Source organism: Chiloscyllium plagiosum, unplaced genomic scaffold (assembly GCF_037043375.1).
Source record: "Chiloscyllium plagiosum isolate Xiang-an unplaced genomic scaffold, Cpla_swu_hap1 HiC_scaffold_2, whole genome shotgun sequence".
Taxonomy (NCBI): domain Eukaryota; kingdom Metazoa; phylum Chordata; class Chondrichthyes; order Orectolobiformes; family Hemiscylliidae; genus Chiloscyllium; species Chiloscyllium plagiosum.
This window is the reverse complement of record NW_028270140.1, coordinates 152,616,816-152,638,781: the sequence shown is the minus strand read 5'-3', so window position 1 is coordinate 152,638,781 and position 21,966 is coordinate 152,616,816. Positions and strand designations below refer to the sequence as shown.

Below are 21,966 nucleotides of genomic sequence, written 5' to 3'. Positions count from 1 at the left end.
GAAAACTTTAAGGGATATATGTGTGGAAGGTTCTTTACTCAGAGGGTGGTGAGTGCCTGGAACGGGTTGCCAGCGGAGGTGGTAGAGGTGGGCACTATAGTGTCATTTAAGATGTATCTAGACAGAGACATGAAAGGGCAGAGAGCAGAGGGGTACAGATCCTTAGAAAATAGAGGATCTGGATCAGCACATGCTTGGAGGGCTGAAGGGCCTGTTCCTGTGCTGTAAATTTTCTTTGTTCTTTGCTCCACATCTGGGAAACACCCGTCAAATATAATGGTTGGAGATGTGGCTCTAGGATCCACATAAAGAGCCACAGAACCCATGACAAGTGGCACAAATTTTCTCAGTGGATGATAACACTCATTAGTGAGTAATCACCGATAACAATGACAATGACCTTGAATTAACCTGTGTTACCTTTCCAGACCATATTCCAACAGCAAATATTTCCCTTTTTTTCTCTCATCTTTCGTCAAACAACCTGTTTTTCAAACTTTAATTCTCGACTTTAAAGTCACAGTTCCAAACCAAAAGTGAGCAAACCAAAACAAAAGTAGTGATGGTCTCAATGGGAAACATGCTGCTTTTCACTGGGTTACACTGAATGGGAAGAGAGTTAGTCCATCAAAGTGGTCAGGCTGTACAGTGAGGGTGGTACTCTGTCACTGCATGTCTGTCCACTGTGTTGATGCTTCACACACTCGATGTTACAGTGTGTGAAATGGATGGTGATTGGTCAATTCAAGTACAGCCGGCGGCTGGGCCTAATTAGTCTTGGGAATGCTGGATGACCCTGGATCATTCCTGAACAATATACAAGGAACATAAATATTCAGAGGAATTTAATGGCATAATCTCAGGTCACAGATCACATGGGTCTGGCTGGCTGCTCCTAGATGTCCATGAGAAGGTGGTGGAGAACTGTTGCTGGGCCAAAATCCTGAAATTCCCTCCCTAAGGGCTTTGTGGCTCTATCTACAACACACAGATTGTGGCAGTTCATGAAGGCAGCTCACCATCACCTTCTCAAGGTCAACTAAGGTCAGGTAATGAATTCTGGCCCAACCAGAGATGACCAAGTCTCACAAATGAATAAAAAACATGTTCAGATTTAGACACTAATCATCCTTGAATAAGTCGTCATCAGAAACACAGTTGCCTTGGCACCAGAATATAGCTGAAAATGTGTTGCTGGAACAGTGCAGCAGGTCAGGCAGCATCCAGGGAACAGGAGAATCGACGTTTCGGGCATAAGCCCTTCTTCAGGAATCAGGAAGGGTTTATGCCCGAAACGTCGATTCTCCTGTTCCCTGGATGCTGCCTGACCTGCTGCGCTGTTCCAGCAACACATTTTCAGCTCTGATCTCCAGCATTTGCAGACCTCACTTTCTCCACCAGAATATAGCTGGCACTCATAGCCCAAGGTGTAGTCAACAGCTGTAACCCAGGGATGGCTGTCAAAACTGTCAGGAATCACAGTGACAGATAATTCCAGGTAGCTCTGGCTCAGCTTTGAGCAACTAGTCACAGGGCAGGGAGGGAGGGTATTGGAGATGAGAGGAAAATTCCTGCAGGAGGAGCTTCTCATCTGCTGTAACTTGAAGTTACAAGGCTTGGAAATATTGCAAAAGTTGAGAATGATCTTATGCCCACCCATTGAAAATTCAGCTGCTTGGGGAGCAAGGGAGAAAATAATAGGACTGACAAAAACTTGAATTTTATCCTCAGCATTCACTGCAAGTGATAACATTTCAATCTTTTCCTCCATAAAACCTTCATTATAGCTGAAAGTGTTCTCTGATAAAAATGAGGAACAATTTAGTGGGTGAATTGCAGGTTAATTTGGTGAAGGCAGATTGCAGGTGATTCTGGAGCTGGAGATTTACAAATAGCTGAAAATTGACACTTTCTGCTTATAGAAACAATTATTCGGTCATTTCCTTCTTGGTAAATTGACATCACCTTCCTACACAGTGTTTGAGCAGCTTCTTAAAAGGAAAAATCACATTAGCAGCTTATCAGCAGGGAGCCTCATTCTGTCTGTGAGCAAGAGGTATTCAATGTAATTCTGAACCAGAGCATTTCTACAACCACGACAATGGACCCCACTACCAGAGATATGTTTCCCTCCCCACCCCTATCCACATTCCGTAAAGATCGTTCCCTCTGCGACTACCTTGTCAGGTCTAGGTCCCCCCCACCGGTATCTTCCCCAGCCACCACAGGAATTGCAAAACCTACCCCCACATCTCTCCCCTTCACCTCTGTCCAAGGCCACAAAGGAACCTTCCATACCCATTAAAGTTTCACCTGCACTTCCAAACATCTCATTTACTGTATCCATTGCTCCCGATGTGGTCTCCTCTACATGAGGGAGACAGGACGCCTACTCGCAGAGCACTTCAGAGAACATCTCTGGGATAACTGCACCAATCAACCCCACTGCCCCATGGCTGAACACTTTAACTCCCTCTCCCACTCTGCCGAGGGTGTGCAGGTCCTGGGCATCCTCCATTGCCACTCCCTTACCACCTGATGCCTGGAGGAAGAATGCCCTTGGCATCAAATCAATGTAGATTTCACTAGTTTTCTAATTTCGCCTCCCCCAACCTTACCCCAGTTCCAACCTTCCAACTCAGCACCGTCCTCATGACCTGTCGCATCTGTCCATCTTCCTTCCCACTTATCCACTCCACCCTCCCCTTTACCCACACCTCAATCCACCTATTGCATTCTCAGCTACCTTCCCCCAGCTCCACTCCCCCTCCCATTTATCTCTCCACCTTATTCCTGATGAAGGGTTTTTGCCTGAGATGTCAATTTTCCTGCTCCTCAGATGCTGCCTGACCTGCTGTGCTTTTCCAGCATCACACTCTCAACTCAACCAATAATTTCCCTACCTTTACAAAGATGTGGTCTGCCTGATTTGTTGTGAACACCCTAAGGGAGCTAAATTGATTAGTAAATATTTTCTTGAACTATGGACAAATTTGCTGCATTGTCTCCATATTGGAAATGTCTCAAGCAATGTCATTTCTTATCAAGAATATATACATATCACACTTAGATACTGGGAACTCCAGAATGTTATATGATACCCGAACCCTTTACTCAGTGTCCTACATAGCCCAGTCCAAGATCAGTAAGTGACCAAGTCAGATTAGAGTGTTTTAGAATAATGAGTGGGGACTAGGGGTCAAATGTTGAACAGCAGAGACAAAGAAAGAGAGAAAAATATTAATATTGTTATAACTCCAGCTGATGACTGGACAAGTCAAATCTCAGATATTGAGCCTGGCTTTAGATTTTTATTGGTTTATTATGAAATGGTCTCTCTGTGAAAGTTAAACACACTATGCTGCACATATTCCTTTAATAGTAAAACAGAAGTTTATTTATAATAAAAAGGAAATAAAATAGAATAAATAAAACTATCTATTTCTCACAAAAATTCAAAGATTTTTAAACATACAAGTATAATCCTACTAATGTCACAACACTGTCGTAAGTTCTAAAGCGATATAAAGTTTTGTTATTGTACCCAAAACTATTCACTGGTACAGTACCTGAAAATACACACTATCATTCACAAAACCACTATTTGTGCAATATTCAAACCAGAATACATGTCTCTATTGCTTTGATAGATCTAATGATAGATCTAAGCCATTGTGGTTTAAAACTTATGGACAATCATGCACATGGATTTTTCCTGGGACTATTTTACAGCTGAGTTTAAATGCACTCAGTTTTAAGTAACCTCTTCAGAGTTTTGTCACAATCTTTCTGGTCGATGACTAACAGTAACCCTTCACTTTAAGGTAAAGTAGTTCACTATATCCTTTCCTTCTCAGGAACACAGTTGTATACCACTGTATTCATCCAAGGATTTCACAGGCTTGCTCAAACCCAGTGTAAAACTTACAAGCAAAAACGCTTTTCAAACTATGGATATTTCTCTTCAGCTTTAAAAAAAAATCCTGAGATATCTAACAAACCTTGAGGGCCATTATCTATCTTGCTGGGCCACAAAACAGATAAACAAAAATGCATCAATTATAAAGTTAGACCTCAAAAATTGTTTTTAGAAGAAATCACCATGGCTACAGAATACTAACAAGCCAACTATTAACCTTAGATACACAGAAAATCCATATGTTACTCACTTAAAAAACAAAAACCCAACTTAGAATGAATAATATTAAATACACCAAGCTGGGTGAGAGGGTGAACTGTCAGGAATGTAGAGATATCTTTCAGTGCAATTTGGACAAGTTCAGAGAGTGTGCAAATGCATTGAAGTATGATTCAAGCAGAAAATATATTCAACCAACTTGGGGGCAGCTCCTGTGTGAAGGGTTACAATTTTTTAAAAACACCTATCATTCCTGGCTTTTATTGGTAGAGGAATTGAGTTCCGGAGTCCTGAGGTCATGATGCAGTTGTATAAGACTCTGGTACGGCCGCATCTGGAATATTGTGTGCAGTTTTGGTCGCCATACTATAGGAAGGATGTGGAGGCATTGGAACGGGTGCAGAGGAGGTTTACCAGGATGTTGCCTGGTATGGAAGGAAAATCGTATGAGGAAAGACTGAGGCACTTGGGGCTGTTTTCACTAGAGAAAAGAAGGTTTAGGGGTGACTTGATTGAGGTGTACAAGATGATTAGGGGGTTAGATAGGGTCGACAGTATGAACCTTTTCCCGCGTATTGAGTCGGGTATTACAAGGGGGCATAGCTTTAAATTGAGGGGGGGTAGATATAGGACTGATGTTAGGGGTAGGTTCTTCACTCAGCGAGTCGTTAGTTCATGGAATGCCCTGCCAGTAACAGTGGTGGACTCTCCCTCTTTATGGGCATTTAAGAGGGCATTGGATAGGTATATGGAGGATAGTGGGTTAGTGTAGTTTAGGTGGGCTTGGATCGGCGCAACATCGAGGGCCCAAGGGCCTGTACTGCGCTGTATTCTTCTATGTTCTATGTTCTATGTTCTAAAAAGAGAAAGTATGGAAAAGGAATCAAAGAAAGGAATACCAGCGACCCATGGCCAAGAACCAATTCCACCTCCTGGAAACACATTGCTTGGAGAAGTGGCTCTGGGATTAGGCTCATCAGCCACACAATGACCCACAGAACCAGTGAGCAGTCATATGGAGTTCCCCAGATGGGAAATCTTAGATAAATATAGATGGGTAAAGGTAGTCTAGATGAGGAGTACAGTGAATATTTTTGGGATAGTTTCTTCAAAGAACACATTCTGGAGCCAAAACAAGAGCAGAATATTCAAGATGGGATTAATTAATTGACTGAATCATAGAATCCCTACGGTGTGGAAACAGGTTGTTGGCCCAACAAGTCCACACCAATCCTCTGAAGTGTAACCCATCCCTCTATCCTAATGCTGTATGTTTACCCCTGACTGATGCACCTAAAACCTACGTATCTCTGAACACTATGGTGCAATTTAGCATGGCCAATTCACTTAACCTACACATCTTTGGATTGTGGGAGGAAACTGGAGCATCCAGAGGAGACCCTCACAGACACAGGGAGAATGTGCAAACTCCACACAGACAAGGCTGGAATTGAACCCAGGTCCCTGTTACTGTGAGGCAGCGTCCTAACCACTGAGCCACCTTGCCATCCTAATTAGTGATCTACATAAAGACTGAAAATAAAATCTAAAAGAACTACGAATACTATAATCAGAAACAAAATCAAAACAATTTCTGAAAAAACTCAGCAGGTCTGACTCCAGGATATCTCTGCAGGGGTTCCACAAGTTCATGTCCTTGGCCCAACCATCTTTAGCTGCTTCATCAATGACCTTCCCTCCATCGTGAAGTCAGAAGTGGGGATGTTTGCCAAAGATTGCACAATGTTTGGCACCATTTGTGTCTTCTCAGATACTAAAGTGCTTCATGTTCAAATGCAACAAGATCTGGATCTTGGCAAGTAACATTTATGCCAAACAAATGCCAGGCTATGACCATCACCAATAACTGACAATCTAACCAAAGTCCCTTGACATTCAATATTATCATCACTGAGTCCCCCACTATCAACATCCTAAGGGTTAGGAAAAACTCAACAGGATTCACCACTTAAGCACATTGGCTGCAAGAGCAGGCCAGAGGCTATGAATATTGTAATGAATAACATCTTCTGATTCCTCAAAGCCTAATCACTCTCAACAAAGGCACAAGTCAGGGGTGTGATGGAATGCACTCAAGCAGCTTGACATCATCCAGGACTAAACAGCTCACTTGACTGGCACCACATCCACTCTCTGCACCAGCAACATGCAGTAGCAGCAGGGTGTAATATCTATAAGGTGCACTGCAGAGGTTCACCAAAGATCATCAGACAACACCTTCCAAAACCACTACCTTGCCCATCTCGAAGTACAAGGTAAGCAGTTACAAAGGAACACCATCACCTGCAAGTTCCTGTCCAAGACACAAACCACCCTGACTTGGAAATATATCACTTGGGGCAGCACGGTGACTCAGTGATTAGTACTGCTGTCTCACAGCGCCAGGGAGCTGGGTTCGATTCCAGCCTCGGGCGACTGTGTGGAATTTGCATATTCTCCCCATGTCTGTGTGGGTTTTCTCCCACAGTCTAAAGATATGCAGGTTAGGTGAATAAGCCATGCTAAATTGCCCAAAGTGTTCAGGGAGGTGTAGGTTGGGTGCATTAGTTAGGAGGGAATGTAGAATAATAGAGGGATGGGTTATTCTTTGGAGGGTCAGTGTGGACTTGCTGGGCCACAGGGACTATTTCCACACTGTAGGAATTCTAATTCTAATTCTCATCACTATTCCTTCACTGTTGCTGGGTCAAAATCCTGGAATTTCCTCCATTATGGCATCGTGGGTCAACCTACAGCACATGCACGTGGTTCAAGAGGCAGCTCACCACTATCTTCTCAAGGGCAACTAGAGACAGGCAACAAATGATGGTCAGCCATTGATACCCACATCTCACAAATGAATTTTAAAAATTCAGTTGGTCTATTGTTGATTCTGCTGATGCAGACTTCATGACTGCTACCACAGACCACTTGAAGTTGGCATCCGAGATGACTCATAACAATCCGTCCGTCTATTGGTCCCACAACATTGATGTGAATTTGCTGCCAAGATGTTTGCGACCATTCCCATATGTGAAGGAGAGACAACTGCAGCTCCATCCTTATTAATGCATAGGATTCACATGACCTTGCTTTTCCCTCAATCTGGGAGTTCATTTTCAGCCACCAAAAGTGGCTTCCTCTCTCATTTGTACCACATTGAGGTGCCCTTGGTGCACCTTTTCTCATAATAGAGGGACAATAACTCTCATTCCCCCATATTAAATACCCATCACATACAGAAAGCTTCAACCTCCTGGACAGGTAAGGGCTCAATTCTGCACAGTTACCATGATAGTCCTCCCACTCAGGACCATGTCCAACACTCAGCTTAAAACTGGGTCACTGAGCAGTGTTCTGCGCCTGATTCACTGACACTGGCACCTTACCATCCTGGAAAAGGTACATAATTTTCAGGTTCCAGTCAGGAACATCTTTAATTCTATTAGTAGCCTTGCCAAAGCATTTGCATTGCCCTACTTCTCCGTCTGTTGGTATCTGATCTCATGAGTGGGTTGACACAGTGAGTGCCTATCTCTGCAACTGTGCAGTCACCATTGATCAAATCCCAGTGCACAGCCGGAATATGGAGACTAAAGGTCTGTTCTTGGTCAGAAATATGACCTGGCTGCCATACCGGAAACGGGTAAACATTTTTATGCCAATACAATGTTTAGTCCTTATTTTTCAGCTTGAGCATGATCCTCCGCTGTCTTCGCTAATGACCTTGATGCAAATGCAATGGGCCTTTCCTCTCTATTCAGTAAAATGAGCAACAATATAGTACCAAACCCATAAAGCAATGTGTTAGACATTAACTGTAGTGGTAACTTCAGGTCAAAATGTATTAAAACTTTAGACCTGTTTAAGGCTTGCTTCACCTTCCAGTGAACCACCTCACATTCTTGAATCCATTTCCCAACCTTTCCCAACATCTGATGCAGGGCATTAACACATTCAGACACGACCTTGCCACAGGAAACACACTATGGATTTTATAAGGCACTCAAACTGATGACAGCCATCATGGAGTCTCTTCGACTACAGAATGTGTCTCAACTGAGATTATTGACAATTTCCAAGAATAAGCTCACTTGACACATTCTCTGGGGGAGGGGCTGATAATCTCCATCATTTTGGATGACTTTTCTACTCCCTTGCTATCAATTACATGGCCCTGGTACTCTACAATGTCTTTTTTTTAAAAAAGACACATTTAAGGCCATACTCGTACAATCTTTTTAGGGATGCCTTTCTATTTATCAAATGCTTTTCTTCGAAGGATTCAGTAATCAAACTGTCACCCAGATAACACTGGACTTCTGGCACCCAATTTAAATACTTGATCCATTATGCTTTGATCCATTGTCCTCTGGAACTGAGCTAGTGCTGACCTGATGCAAAAAGGAAGTCGCTTGTCGTGGAGCAGTCTCCTGGGTGTCACTATTGTCACTTCTTCGTGACCCATCTATGAGTAGGACTGTGACCGATATATTTCTGAAAATGTCTTTCCCTCATCCTGTCCACTGATGAGGTCCTCAGTGAGGGCCGGCTTGATTGGTACCTTAAAGTCACCATAAATCTTCACTGCACAAATATGTTTTTAAGATTGGAATGATGGGAGTTGCTCATTCACTGGAAGTTACAGATTCCCAGATTCATGAGCCATTCCAGTCCTACCTCCACTTCAGGCTGCATGGCCTACAGTACCAGACATGCTTTCAGGCTCTGAGGACAAGCCTCTGGCTTCAGTTGTAATTTAACTTCAACACCTTTCATGTCCTCCAATATCTTTGCTCTTGTCCAGGACCTCTTACAAACTCATGTTTGAGGCAATCAACTTATTAATCACATCAACTTTAATATCTGTAACCAGGAACAGCCAAATATTGCTGGGTATTCACCTTTTACAATGTACAGTGGCAATTCTATGTACTGACCCCTTACCTGTACGTTCAGTGGCACCACTTGTTCTATATATGTCCATAGTGCAATTATTCCCAGCTTCAATGGCAGTTCCTTTGATTTTTCCTAGTATATTAATTTGGCAGTCATGGCTGTTCCCATATCCATTTCCAACTTTACAGTCTTCCCCTCCAATTTGGGAAGAACCCAGGAATGATCAGTTTCACCCCAACAGGATGTTTAACCAAAGCTGTGCTGACTCTGGGCCTTCTGCTTCTCCCGCAGACTTGGCTAACTCCCGATCTATTCCTGGCTGGTGGCATGTACCTAATGCCTTGTACTCTGCATTGTCTCCTTCAGCCACCCATTCTCTTGCTTGAATTGCAGAGTACAATTTCTGGCAGGATGAGCCAGTCCTTACACCTGCAGCACTGGATTTCTCATGTCCAACACATTGACCCCTCGTGGCCACTCTTGCCATATCAGCAGCTGTACAGTTGGTACTGCACTCTGCAGGGTTTCTGCTATTCGAGACAATCAAATGTCATCAGTCACCGGTGTTGCTTCACTGACAGCCAACTCCACTGAGATAGCAATTTTGAAAGCGTCCTTGAAAATCCAGGGCTCTCCTTGTTACAAGCTTCTGTTGGATGGCTTCACGTTGGAGGCCACAAGCCAAACAATAATCGCAAGGCTCTTGGGGGAAGCCTCCAAATTTGCAATTTTTATGCTAACTTCTTTAAGGTAACCACAAATTGGGCAATGGATGCAGCTTCGTCCTGGAGTTATTTACACAATTTGTAAAATTCTGTGATCTTCAGTGTCTTTGGTGTGAAATAATTTCCCAACACATTGTTCTTGAAATGTCTTCACTGTGGGTTTGTCTGGTTGAATAATACTCCTTGGAATTGAAGACCTTGCTCCTGATGAAACTTAGAAAAACCAGTACCCTAATGTCCTCGGCCATTTTGTTTGTCTTTAAGGATGAATTCTGTGTATAATGTCTAAAGTTCTGACTCTTCATCAACAATCCCATCACTTCAAATTGGCTGTCATTCTGTTTTCCCACTTGCAGGAATTGTTCGAGTGTGAAAGCTGTCCACAGCCGGAGTTCCCTCTGTGAATGATCTCTGTGCCAGCTGTTCTCTTACAGAAGTGTTAGTCTACCATTCTGCCCTGGCATCATCCACAACTCGGGTCGCCTCACGACTGCTCTCCGTGACAATTTCGGGAGCTCCCAGGTACGTACTCTCTTCTTCAACTATATCCCAGAGACCTCTCACAACCACTGCCCTTGGCTCACTCCTCCGGTGCATGCCATTCTTCAGGCCCAAGTCCCCTCATGACCACTTCCCTTGATATTACCTCCTTAAACCCACACAAAGTTACAAACTCCAGACAATGTTCCCTCTGGAGAAACAGCGTTTGCAGACAGATTATGGGTCAGATCCACACTTGCTGTCACTTGTAACGTTTGTAATTCTCTGTGAATCAGGAATTTTACAGAAGAGAGGCCCAGGTAAAGTCATGAATGGGAACACTTCATTGATGATGCTCACACCTCTACAGCCAGCTCTAGTCTGAGCCTGAGACTCCTTACCTTGTGAGTCACCCGACCAACTCTTTTACAGGAGCAGCACATCAAATGCATACATAACAGTTAATGAGCCTTCAACTCAGGGAAACATGTGTTTCCTATCCACCACTGTCCAAGTCTCTCATAATCTTATCCACCTCTATCAGGTCACTCTCAGCCTTCTCTGCTCCAAAGAAAACAAGCCAAGTTTATTCAGCCTCTCTTCATTGTTAAAATGCTCCATCTCCAGGCGACATCCTGGTGAATTTCCTTTGCATCCTCTCCAGTCTTTTTCTTGCAAACTCAGAAACATGTTGTTTTATTAAAACTCATTCTCCATAAAACTACGTCTGTTGTTCCTGAAGTTGATGAAGTTTATGAAGCAGATAGGCAGGACAAGACAAGAAGCATTGGAATGACCAGCAGATATACAGTGGTGGACTCAGTCCTCTTCAAAGTTTGAGAGAAGATTTGTAGCTCGGGTGCTCATTGTTGTGGTTCTGTTCGCCGAGTCCTCTTCACTAAAACAGCAAGAACAGACTTGGTCAGGAATACCTCCATGTTGCTGCAGCGAAACTTGTAGCAGAGTTAGAGAGCATAAGGTTAAATGTACAAACACAATGTTCTGTAATGGAGCAATCCAGTTCATCACTCTTCTCTGCTATTTCCTACAGATCTGTAATTTGCTCACCTTCAAATACTTACCCAATTATCTGCTGAAAGGTTCCCCTATTGAATCTATTTCCACCATCCTTTTAAGCAGTGCATTGCAGATCAGAACAACTCCTGAAGGAGGCAGTTGCTTAATGCAATGACAGAATATAAGGTTAGATGGATACTTTAAATTATTCCACAGGGTAATTCCTGGATCTGGTGCTGACTCACCAAAACAGTGTACCCTGGTTATTGAACACAGATGTACCACCCACCCCTATTCTATGCCCTACTTGTAGACCAAGCCAAGTAAGGATGGCTGATTTCATTTCCTAAGGTGCATGATTGAGTCATATTGATTTTTCCAACTCTCAACAATGGTCACCTGCAGCCATTAAGGTAGTTTTTCATTTAAATTCCAGATATTTAAAGATTTCGTTCAGATTTCACCTTCTGCTGTGGTGGGATTTGAACCCATGCCCCAGACCTAGGTATCTGGATTAATCACCCAGTGACAAGAGCAGTGTACACCATTTCCCATGTGCGAATGTATGGCTAGGGTAGGTCCCACACAGTTGTGATACCTCACACAATCAGATGGACACTGGGGAATGTACTTGCATTGATTGAACTATTCTTGATGAAGGTGTGAACACTTTCATTGGTACCAAGAGGAACACATTAGACTGTTTCACTTTCCTGCTCAAGGAGATGATCTCAATGTCAATATAACTTTGGGTCATTTGGAGATTGAACGGAATGTTCTATGCATGTCAATGTCTTTCAATACTGACATCAGAATGCACCTACTGGATCCAGCAGATTAAATTACATTAAATATTTCAAAAATCGAATCACAAATACAAAAGTGAAATACTGCAGATTCTGAAATGTGAAATGAAAATCACAGTGCAGCAAATATTCAGCGGGCCAGTCAACACCTGTGGAGAGAAATAGGGTTAATGTTTTAGTTTGGTGAACTTTCACCAGAAAATTAAATCATGAAAAGTTCATGAATCTGTTACACTATCACTGCACACTCTCGACAAGCTGATTAATGTTTGAATGGTTTCTTACCATGTACCTGCAGCCGTGTCTCTTTCTGGATCAGATATTGAGAACCAGGTTCTGACCTGTATTCCACCAGACACAGGTAAATGCGATTGTCCCTCACACTCAGCTGGTTTATCCTGGTCGAGGCGTTTCCCTCCTCTGGGTTCCCGATGAGGTCATACCAATTTCCACCGTGTACAGTTGTCCAAGTTCCCTGTGATGGGGCTGTAAATGTAACGATGTGTTGGTAGGCCTCCTTCCTCATCCAGGTAACAGTGGTCGAAGTAGGGTAGGACCTGGTCCCGAAGATACAGGGTAAAGTAACTGAATCTCCCTCTGTCCCACTCAGCACTGAGACATTTCCTTGAGCAGCTGAGGAAAGGACAAACATCAGAATGGATGAGGTCACTGTGCAGAAGTTCTTATTTCAATTTGTTGCATTTCTTTCAATTTCACAACAAAATGGCTTATTAAATACACTACTCATGCCTCAGATCTGTCCCAGACATTCTCTTACAAATGATCAAAATGTCTCCATATGTCTTGATTTGAGAACCTTGATCACAAGATGCTTACAGATCAGGAAATCCATTGAATGCTCCTGAAACCATTCATGTAGTAGCCTCTGTCCATCGCTCAAAGTTAATAATCTTTAAATACAGTCGAGGATTTTCCAGCCTTTCACCATCCAACAATAACATTCCAAGTATTTACCACACTCTGTATGAAGCAGAAACCCCTGATATCATTCCTAACATGACCATTCACTAGTTCCAAACTATGAACTTTGAAATGAGCATAGGTTAATTTAAACTCATTCTCGTCTAATTATTATTACTGATGAAGGGCCTATGCCCAAAATGTCGATTCCCCTGCACTTTGGCTGTTTCATGATGTGTTTTTCCAGCAACACATTCAACTCTGATCTCCAGCATCTGCATTCCTAACTTTCTCCTAATTATTTTGCTCCAGTTATGATATTTTGTGGTCAGGCGGAGGGGGAATATTAGCCATGTGTCTCTTCACTGCATGAACTTTAAAGATGAGTTGAGACAATAAATGTCTCCTAATTCCCCACATTAAATAGGGAACCCCTTACTTACAGTCCACTTAAACGTTTGCTGACAGAATACACCTTGTCAAGCCCCTTCAGAATCTTCTTAGTTTCATTAATTTCTCCTCTAATTTTGTTTCTATTCCGCCATAGGTGTCACTGGCTCAGATTATGTGCATTTCTTATCCACTGATTTCCCAGGAGACACTGCCTTCTTTAACTGCTGCAGCCCTGAGGTGTAGGAGTTACCCACAGTAATTTTAGGGATGGGTTCCAGGATTTTAACCCAGCAACACTGAAGGAATGGCAATATGGTAAGAATGGAACCAGACTACTCCACATTAACAGAGGCACCAAAAACAAGAGCAGTCAAGATGGTACAACTACATCATTTAAAAGGCATTTGGATGAGTATATGAATAGGAAAGTTTGAGGGGGATATGGGCCAAATGCTGTCAGATTAATTTTGGATATCTAGTCAATTTGGGTGAATTAGACGGAGGGGTCTGTTTCTGTGCTGTACATCTCTAGGACTCTATGGCAGTAGAGTAAGCAGCTCAGCGTTTGCACTCCTGAGCCCAGGGCTCGTCTGCTCTGCCCACTTAATCTTCTTTTTTTAAAGCTTACCTTCTGTGAACAGCTCAGACAGCATCACCAGTGGCTAGTTTGTGTGCCCTGTGGCAGTGACAGAGATAGCAGGGGAGACAGTTTGGGCCCAGTGCCTGGTGCAGGACCTGGCAGCTTCAGCAGCAGCTGTATTGCCAAGATCAGTCCAGCACGGTCCCATGGCGGTAGTTCCATTGGTGGGGGCAGGATGTTGCCAAAGTATGGTGACTCTGTTCCAGCGGTGGTATGAAGGGACTCGAGGTTGGTCAACAGCTTTGTATTGGTGATGGTCTCAGCACCGAGGTGGAAGAGTTCGGATCCAGGCTGTTGACTCAGGCACTTAATAAGGAGGAGTATAATGTTGAATTTTAAACTTTATTTCTTTATTAAATTTATTTCTAACTTCATATTTTATATCTTGCTTTATATCTTGCTTATTTTCTGTGTTTTAAAGATGGAACTGCAGAGATGACAGGTTTGGTGCCTGAAAGTTTTTTGAACTCTCCATTGTTCCAGGAGACGCCGAGATATCAGAAGAGCAGACTTCAGGGCACTCCCTGCAGAATCTTTTCTATTTCCCAGCACTTTCTACTCTATTACTGAGCTAGCCTTCAGCAACCTGGCTCATTCATCAGTCGTAACAGAGGGATGGAGTACACAGTGAAGGGACAGCAGGAAGCCACACAGAAATAAAGAAGGAGAAATGAAGTATAAAAGTTAATTCATTATCGTCCCAGAGAACCGCAGTCTCATTAGAGAGAGATGACTGGTGGTGATTTAGCCTGAGGGTCACTATGCCTCAGACAAGATGCAAGGTTGAGAAGATGGGACCTTCATGGCCAGTCCAGAATCTCGAAGGTTGCAATAGGCCTTCCACTGCCGCAGCTCCACCAGTTCCCGGGGATGAGCCAAAGCCCTGCACATGCCAAGGTGTGAACAATGTGAATGCTATGCTCACTGGGTCATCAGGTGGTGGAGATGAGGAAAGTGGTTTCCTCACCCCTAGGTTTTCCCAGCTGCCTTGGCCCTAGGGAAGGACTTTTTCCCCAAGGAGCCGAGGCATCTCTATGTCAGGAGAGGTGCAGGGCACCAAGTCTCAACTGCCCAATGGCCCAGGTCCAGAATAGACCCATTGGGGTGCTTCAAGGAGGTTCTTGTCAGTGAGCCTGAGGGTGGGAGTCAACTGGTGGCACTGGGAGCAGCCCCCACTTTCATGGTGGGGGAGGGACCAGCAGTCGAGGACTACTGACGGGAGGAAGACTATGGCTTAGTGATGTACGCAGGGGATGACGTGGAGTCCATATCCAGCAAGGTTTTGGATTCTTTGGTGCCCCCTCACCGAGCTCCCCCTCATTTCCATTGAGGGACTCCAGGACTTTATCAAGGCTACTACTGGTCTTCATGATGCAGTCAGGCTGGCTCTGGACATTATACAAAATCTTTCACTGTATTTGTAACAAATACATGCACAAGTACATGTGACAATAAGTTAAACAAAAAAATCAATCAAACTCAGCCCTGCCAACAGTCCTTCTTACTAACACATCTGGGAGCTTGTGCAAAATGTTGAAGAGTTGTCTCACAGACTGGTCAACTAATAGCTTCACATGGTCAAATTCACAGAACCATAACTTACAACATCCAAAACTAAGGTTTGTTCAATGTATCACTTCAGTTGCATGACACTGTAATCTTTTGTTATAAACCTGTGGAAGGAGCAGCCCTCCGAAAGCTAGTGCTTTCAAATAAACCTGTTGGACTATAACCTGGTCTTGTATGATTTTTAAACTTTGTCCACTCCAGTCAAACACCCACTCTTCCACATCATCAATATCCAAAACACCACCTTCACATTCCTGGATAAGCCCTGTCCCATTCGCAGGACAGACCCAGAAGAGCTGGAGGCACAGTGGCATACTGTCAGGAGGGATTTGCCCCAGGATTCCCCAACATGAAGTCCCCAACTTAAAAGATAAAATTGTCAGCCCATTCACCCACAGTCTGTAACCTCATGATCCACATGCCGAACCCCCACTCCACGATTCCCATCAGACTGGGAGATCAAAGAAGAGACAGGTGAGTAACACCAGGCAAACTGTAAATGTGAGGCCAACACACAAACTACAACCACCATTTCTCCTTGCTTATCAAACAGCAGAAACAGCACACAACAGAGTCATCCCATAACCAATGGATCAGATGGCTCTGCAGTCCTGCTAGAGACAGTCCTGAATGGTGGTGGACAATTAAACAACTCACTGAAGCAAGGGAGACTACACGTATCTCCCCACCTTCAACGATGGAAGAGTCCAGCAAATCAATGCAAAAGATAGGGCTGAAGCATTCACAACAATCTTCAGCCAGAAGAGTCGAGTGGAGGATACACTGTGGTCTCCTCTAGAGGCTCTCAGTAACACAGATTCCAGTCTTCAGCCAATTCCATTCACTGCATGTTATCTCAAGGCACTGGAAATCTGAAGGATGTGGGCCCTGACAACATTCTGGTAATTGTACTGAAAGTTTTGTGCTACAGAAATTTCTGCACCAAGCTGTTCCAGTGCAGCTAAACACTAGTATCAACCTTGCAATGTGGAAAATGGACCAACTATGTCCTGGGAACAAAAAGCAGAGGGAGTCTAACCTGACCATTACCACCCCATCTGTTGTCTCTTGATAATCAGTGAAATGAAGAAAAGTGCCACCAACAATGTTATCAAGCAGCATCTGCTCAGCAATAAGCTGCTCAGTGACCCCCAGCTTAGTTTCCCCCAGTGCCACTCAGCTCCTTACCTCATTACAGATTTGTTTCAAACAATCCCCCACTTTCCCCTTGGCCAATGGAGAGGAAAGGTAACAACAGTGAGGATCTCAGCCAACGAATGCTGTGGGTTCCTTCACCCAAAGACGTGCTCATCCAATGAGGGCTCAGGAGGTGCCAAGTGCTTGTCCGCAGTCAAAAAGTGTGGAGCTGGAAAAGCACAGCAGGTCAGGCAGCATCCGAGGAGCAGGAGAGTCAACATTTCCACATAAGCCCTTCATCAGGAATATGGGAGGCAGGGAGGGTGGGATGTGTGGAAAGGGATCTCAGAAGGCAATAGGCAGATGGTGGTGGGTGAGGGAGCAGGGTAATAGGTCTTGTCCTCACCCAATGGGGAGAGAGTTGGGCCCTCAATGGTGGGGATCTTGGACTCTCGGTGATGCTTTCTATGTTCTTTATCCCAGAACACTGACGCCAGTTTGAACATGGCAAATGAGTGAATGTGAGAGAAACTGCAGGTGATTTCTGAGACAGTGATGGAATAGTTCAAAAATCCCAGCCTCATCATTCCCCCTCTTTCTCATTGCCTCCTGCCTGAGACCAACCAAAGGAGCCCAGGACAAGGAACAAACCTGAGAGCTCCCGGACCTGGTGGAGCCTGTCCCCATTGAGCTGTCAGGGCAGCAACATCATCCGAACATTGTTCCTCACCTTTCACTTCCAGGCGTGTTCGATACAGTGTTTGAAACTTGCCGATATTGAGCTCCACACGACACCGATAGGGACCAGCATCCTCCCGGCTCAGTCCCTCCATCATTATTGAGACATCATTGTTGCGGAGGCTCCCCACGAATCTGAATCGATTACCACCGTCCCGCTGTATCACATTCTCACACAGCTCACCCTGAGAATTGTCTGGACCAGGATATGTACATTTAAAGATCACACCTAGGTTTTGTTTTTTCCATATCACAGAGCTAGTAATTGTGAGGGGAGTCTGGATTAGTGGTGCTGGAAGAGCACAGCAGTTCAGGCAGCATCCAAGGAGCTTCGAAATCGACGTTTTGGGCAAAAGCCCTTCATTTTTTATTCCTGATGAAGGGCTTTTGCTTGAAACACGATTTTGAAGCTCCTTGGATGCTGCCTGAACTGCTGTGCTCTTCCAGCACCACTAATCCAGAATCTGGTTTCCAGCATCTGCAGTCATTGTTTTTACCCTAGTGTGAGGTGAGTGTCAGGGTGGGTGAAGCTGCAGGGTAAGACAGCGGGGCCTCCTTCCTCAGCCCTTACTCCATCCACGATTGTCATTGACCATCCATGAGCAGAATCTGCTGTAAGGAGGGAGGGGGGGGAAGAGAGAGAGAGAAAGAGAGAGAGAAAATATGAACACAGTATATTCACCAAACAATGAGGTAAAACATGGAATTTGTTATATAGTGGAAAAACAAATAACATTTGAAAAGCGTGATTTATAAACTGACCTGTGACAATGTGGAATGAGCTACAGGCTGGAGTCCAACAGAGGGATTCAGGTACAAACAGAGGGTTTGTAAACATCCTAAGGTTAGTGGGGGTCTGTTGCTGTTTGTTGAAGAGAGAGTTTGGCGCCTGAGTGTTTTCTGAACTCTCCATTGTTCCAGGAGACCCAGAGTTATCTGACGAGCAGATCTCAGGGCCCTCCCTGCAGAACCATTTCTATTTCCCATCACTTTCTACTCTATTACCGAGCCAGCCTTCAGCAACCTGGCTCATTCATCAGTCGTAGCAGAGGGATGGAGTACACAGTGAAGATACAGCAGGAGGCGACACAGAAATAAAGAAGGAGAAATGAAGTATAAAATTAAATTGATTATCGTCCCAGAGAACCACAGTCTCAATAGAGAGAGAGGTGACTGGTGGTGATTTAACCTGAGGGTCACTATGCCTCAGACAAGGCACAAGGTTGAGAAGATGGGGCCTTCATGGTCACCTCAGACAGTATGGGAATTAAACCTGCATTGTTGGCATCAGTCTATATTGCAAACCAACTGGCCAGCCAACTGAGCTAAGTGACCATGAGAAGACAATCCACTTAAGTCAGAAGGCAATGTGAACACAGTCAAGTGAGGCCTACAAGGAAGCATGGCATGGCTGGATAGCATTTACTTGTGAGTAAAGTAGATGACCGGAGAGTGTTGATTAATGTGTGGGGATGTGATATTGTTGTTATCACAGAGTCATGGTTGAGGGTGGGGCAGGATTGACAGCACAATGTTCCAGGTATAGAACCATCAGATGAGACATGTAGGGCTAGGAAGAATATAAAAGAGGAGGTGGCATTGTAACATTGATCAAGGAGTCAATTGCTGTGGTGAGGCAGATGATATCTTAGAATGCTCTTCAAATGAGGCCACATGGTATCCGCCACAGATTCACCTGCACCTCCACCCACATTATCTACTGCATCCGCTGCAGCCGGTGTGGCCTCCTCTATATTGGGGAGACAGGCCGCCTACTTGCGGAGCGATTCAGAGAGCACCTCTGGGCCACCCGGACGAACCAACCCAATCACCCTGTAGCACAGCATTTCAACTCCCCCTCCCACTCCACCGAGGATATGCAGGTCATTGGACTCATCCACCGCCAAACCACAACAACGCGACGGTCGGAGGAGGAGCGTCTTATCTTCCGACTGGGAACCCTCCAACCACAGGGGATGAACTTGGACTTCACCAGTTTCTTCATCCCCCCTCCCCCCACCTTGTCTCAGCCGAATCCCTCCAGCCCGGCACCGCCTTCCTGACCTGCAGTCTTCTTCTTGACCTCTCCGCCTCCACCCTACTCCGACCTATCACCCTCACCTTGACCTCTTTCCACCTATCACATTTCCAACGCCCCTCCTCCAAGTCCCTCCTCCCTACCTTTTATCTTCTCCTGCTGAACACTCTCTGCTCATTCCTGAAGAAGGGCATGTGCCCGAAACGTCGAATCTTCTGTTCCCTAGATGCTGCCTGACCTGCTGTGCTGTTCCAGCAATAAAGTTTCAGCTTTGATCTCCAGCGTCTGCAGACCTCATTTTCTCCACATGGTACAGTTACTTTGCTGGGTATGTATTATAGACTCCTAAACAGTCAGGGAGAGATAGAAAAACAAATATGTAGACTAATCGGAGAGAAATGGATACATCATAGGGTAGTAATAATAGGGGATACATCTTCCCCAAAATTGAGTGTGCTAAACAAAGTGTAAAAGGTTTAGAGGGACTAGAATTCTTAACACATGTCTAGGAGAGATGTTTCAGCCAGCACATAGAGTCGTAGAAGAGGTGGAATGATGTTGGATCAAACTGTTGGGAACCACATGTGAGTGAGTAATGTGTCAGTGAGGAGCATTTTAGTGACAGTGACTATAATTCAATATGATTTCAGATAATTAGGAGTTCTGAGTGGGGAGAAGTTTGATTTTAATAGAATCAGATCAATGTTCATTGGAAGCAGCTGCCTACAGAGAAATTCACATCAGTGCAGTAGGAGACATTCGAAAGGTGAGTAAAGGGCTAACATGTTTCTGTGAAGGTGAAGGTGAGGGGTCAGGCTAACAAGTCCAGAGGACTCTGGATGTACAGGATTGGAAAAGGGAGAAAAGGAAGTTTATGGCAAGTACTGAGCTCTGAAAACACTGGATGTCCTTGGAGTGAAAGAATAGGGGATTACTTAAGGAAGAAACTAGGAAAGCAAAAAGGGGACAGGATAAAAACACAGTCAGATAACATGGAAGAAAATCCAAGGGAATTTGATAAGTATATTAGAGGCAAAAGAATAACCAGAGAAAGAGTAGGGCCTATTAAGGATTAAAATGGCAATCTGTGTGTGGAGCCAAAGTCAGAGTTGAAGTTTCAAATGAGTATTTCACATCTGTATTCCCTGGAGAGAGAGAAGTACAATGTCAGCACAGAGATCAGGGACCGGAACTGTGACTAGTGTGATCAATGCAGCATGTAGAAGCTGGAAAAAAAAAGTAATAGTTTTATCAGGCTTTAAATCTCTTTAAAACACAGTACAAGAAAGGATCAGATGTTTACAGGTTGAAGTTAGAAGGGCAGATGACGGAGTTTCCACACAGCTCATTGTTGAACACCCAACCATTCTAGACTGAACTAAACTACTCAGCTAGAGAGCTGACCACTCCCCTTTCATTCTACAGGTCACTTCTAAAACATGACCACTTTAGCCTGAAATCTCATCTGTTTACATATAAACAAAAGGCCTTTCAAAATCCTTTTCACCTCTGTACAAACCAGACTGACCGCAGCCCAGCCTGGTTTATTACCTGTCTGAAAAAAAATCAAGGGCAGACTGTCATTGAGCCAAGGAACAGCTTTTAGAAAAAAAAGACTGGCTTTGTGACAGGACTAGCTTTGTGACACCAACGATGGGAACATAACACCCAGCTGCAGGTTCAAGTTTCAGGCAAGATAGACAGAAAGGACAGGGAGAGGTGGGGTAGCATTACTGGTTAAGGGAAGATTAACACAATTCTAAGGAAGGACATCAGCCTGAACCATGTGGAATCTGTATGGGTGGAGCTGCAGAACGTCAAAGGGATAAGGAGGTTAGTGGGAGTTGTGCACAGACCACTTAAAAGGGAAGACTCTCTCCCCCACACACAACAGAGTCGATAGTTGACCGAGAATGTTTAAGCAAGGCTAATTCGGGTAGAATAATGTGGTCTACGGACTATGTTGAAGTGGCCGACACCTCTGTGACATTTCAGTTAGACCACAGGACCGTTAGATAGCTCATTAACGGGATTAGCAGGACGACAGGGCAGGAACACCTGACAAATAGCTGGTTACATTGTCCAACTAAACTGCGAACAAATGATGTGACTGCACCAGAAAGGGGGCTGGGGACAAACTGCTCATGATTGCTGGACATGTTGAATTCTGTAGAAAAAGCTGTAACTCGCGCTCATGAATCAGTGTGACTCCGATATTTCCGCACATCTACCTGGAACTCATCTCCCTGCATTTACCGGTAACGGCTTGAAATAAATCGCTCGATTCGCTTGAACGGACGAACTCCGCTTTCGAGTTGGTGCTGCCACCGTGAAGGTTGCTTTTGCAGACTGGCGCTGTAAGCAGGGGCTCCCGCTGGATACCGCTGTCATGGGATCACTCAGGGGGTGAGGACGTTACATTTTACCGCCCTGTAGGGAGGTGTCAATCGTCTAAGCCGTGACAC

At 44.4% G+C, this 21,966-nt stretch overlaps 2 protein-coding genes across 2 annotated transcripts in view; both read right to left on the bottom strand.

The window, feature by feature from the left end:
- The window catches only part of LOC122565210 (polymeric immunoglobulin receptor-like), a 168,614-nt gene extending 150,547 nt beyond the window's left edge, over positions 1 to 18,067 (bottom strand). The window contains exons 1-3 of the mRNA XM_087974883.1: positions 17,961 to 18,067; positions 17,456 to 17,721; positions 12,351 to 12,698 (exon numbers count right to left, since the gene is read on the bottom strand). Of these exons, the coding sequence (XP_087831009.1) occupies positions 12,351 to 12,698; positions 17,456 to 17,721; positions 17,961 to 18,052 (706 nt within the window). The 5' untranslated portion in view covers positions 18,053 to 18,067. The remainder of the gene's footprint in view (positions 1 to 12,350; positions 12,699 to 17,455; positions 17,722 to 17,960) is intronic.
- Positions 793 to 21,966, bottom strand: part of LOC122546012 (uncharacterized) — a 213,856-nt gene continuing 192,682 nt past the window's right edge. Inside the window, exon 13 of the mRNA XM_087974913.1 lies at positions 793 to 807. The gene's annotated coding sequence lies outside the window, so the exon portion shown is untranslated. The remainder of the gene's footprint in view (positions 808 to 21,966) is intronic.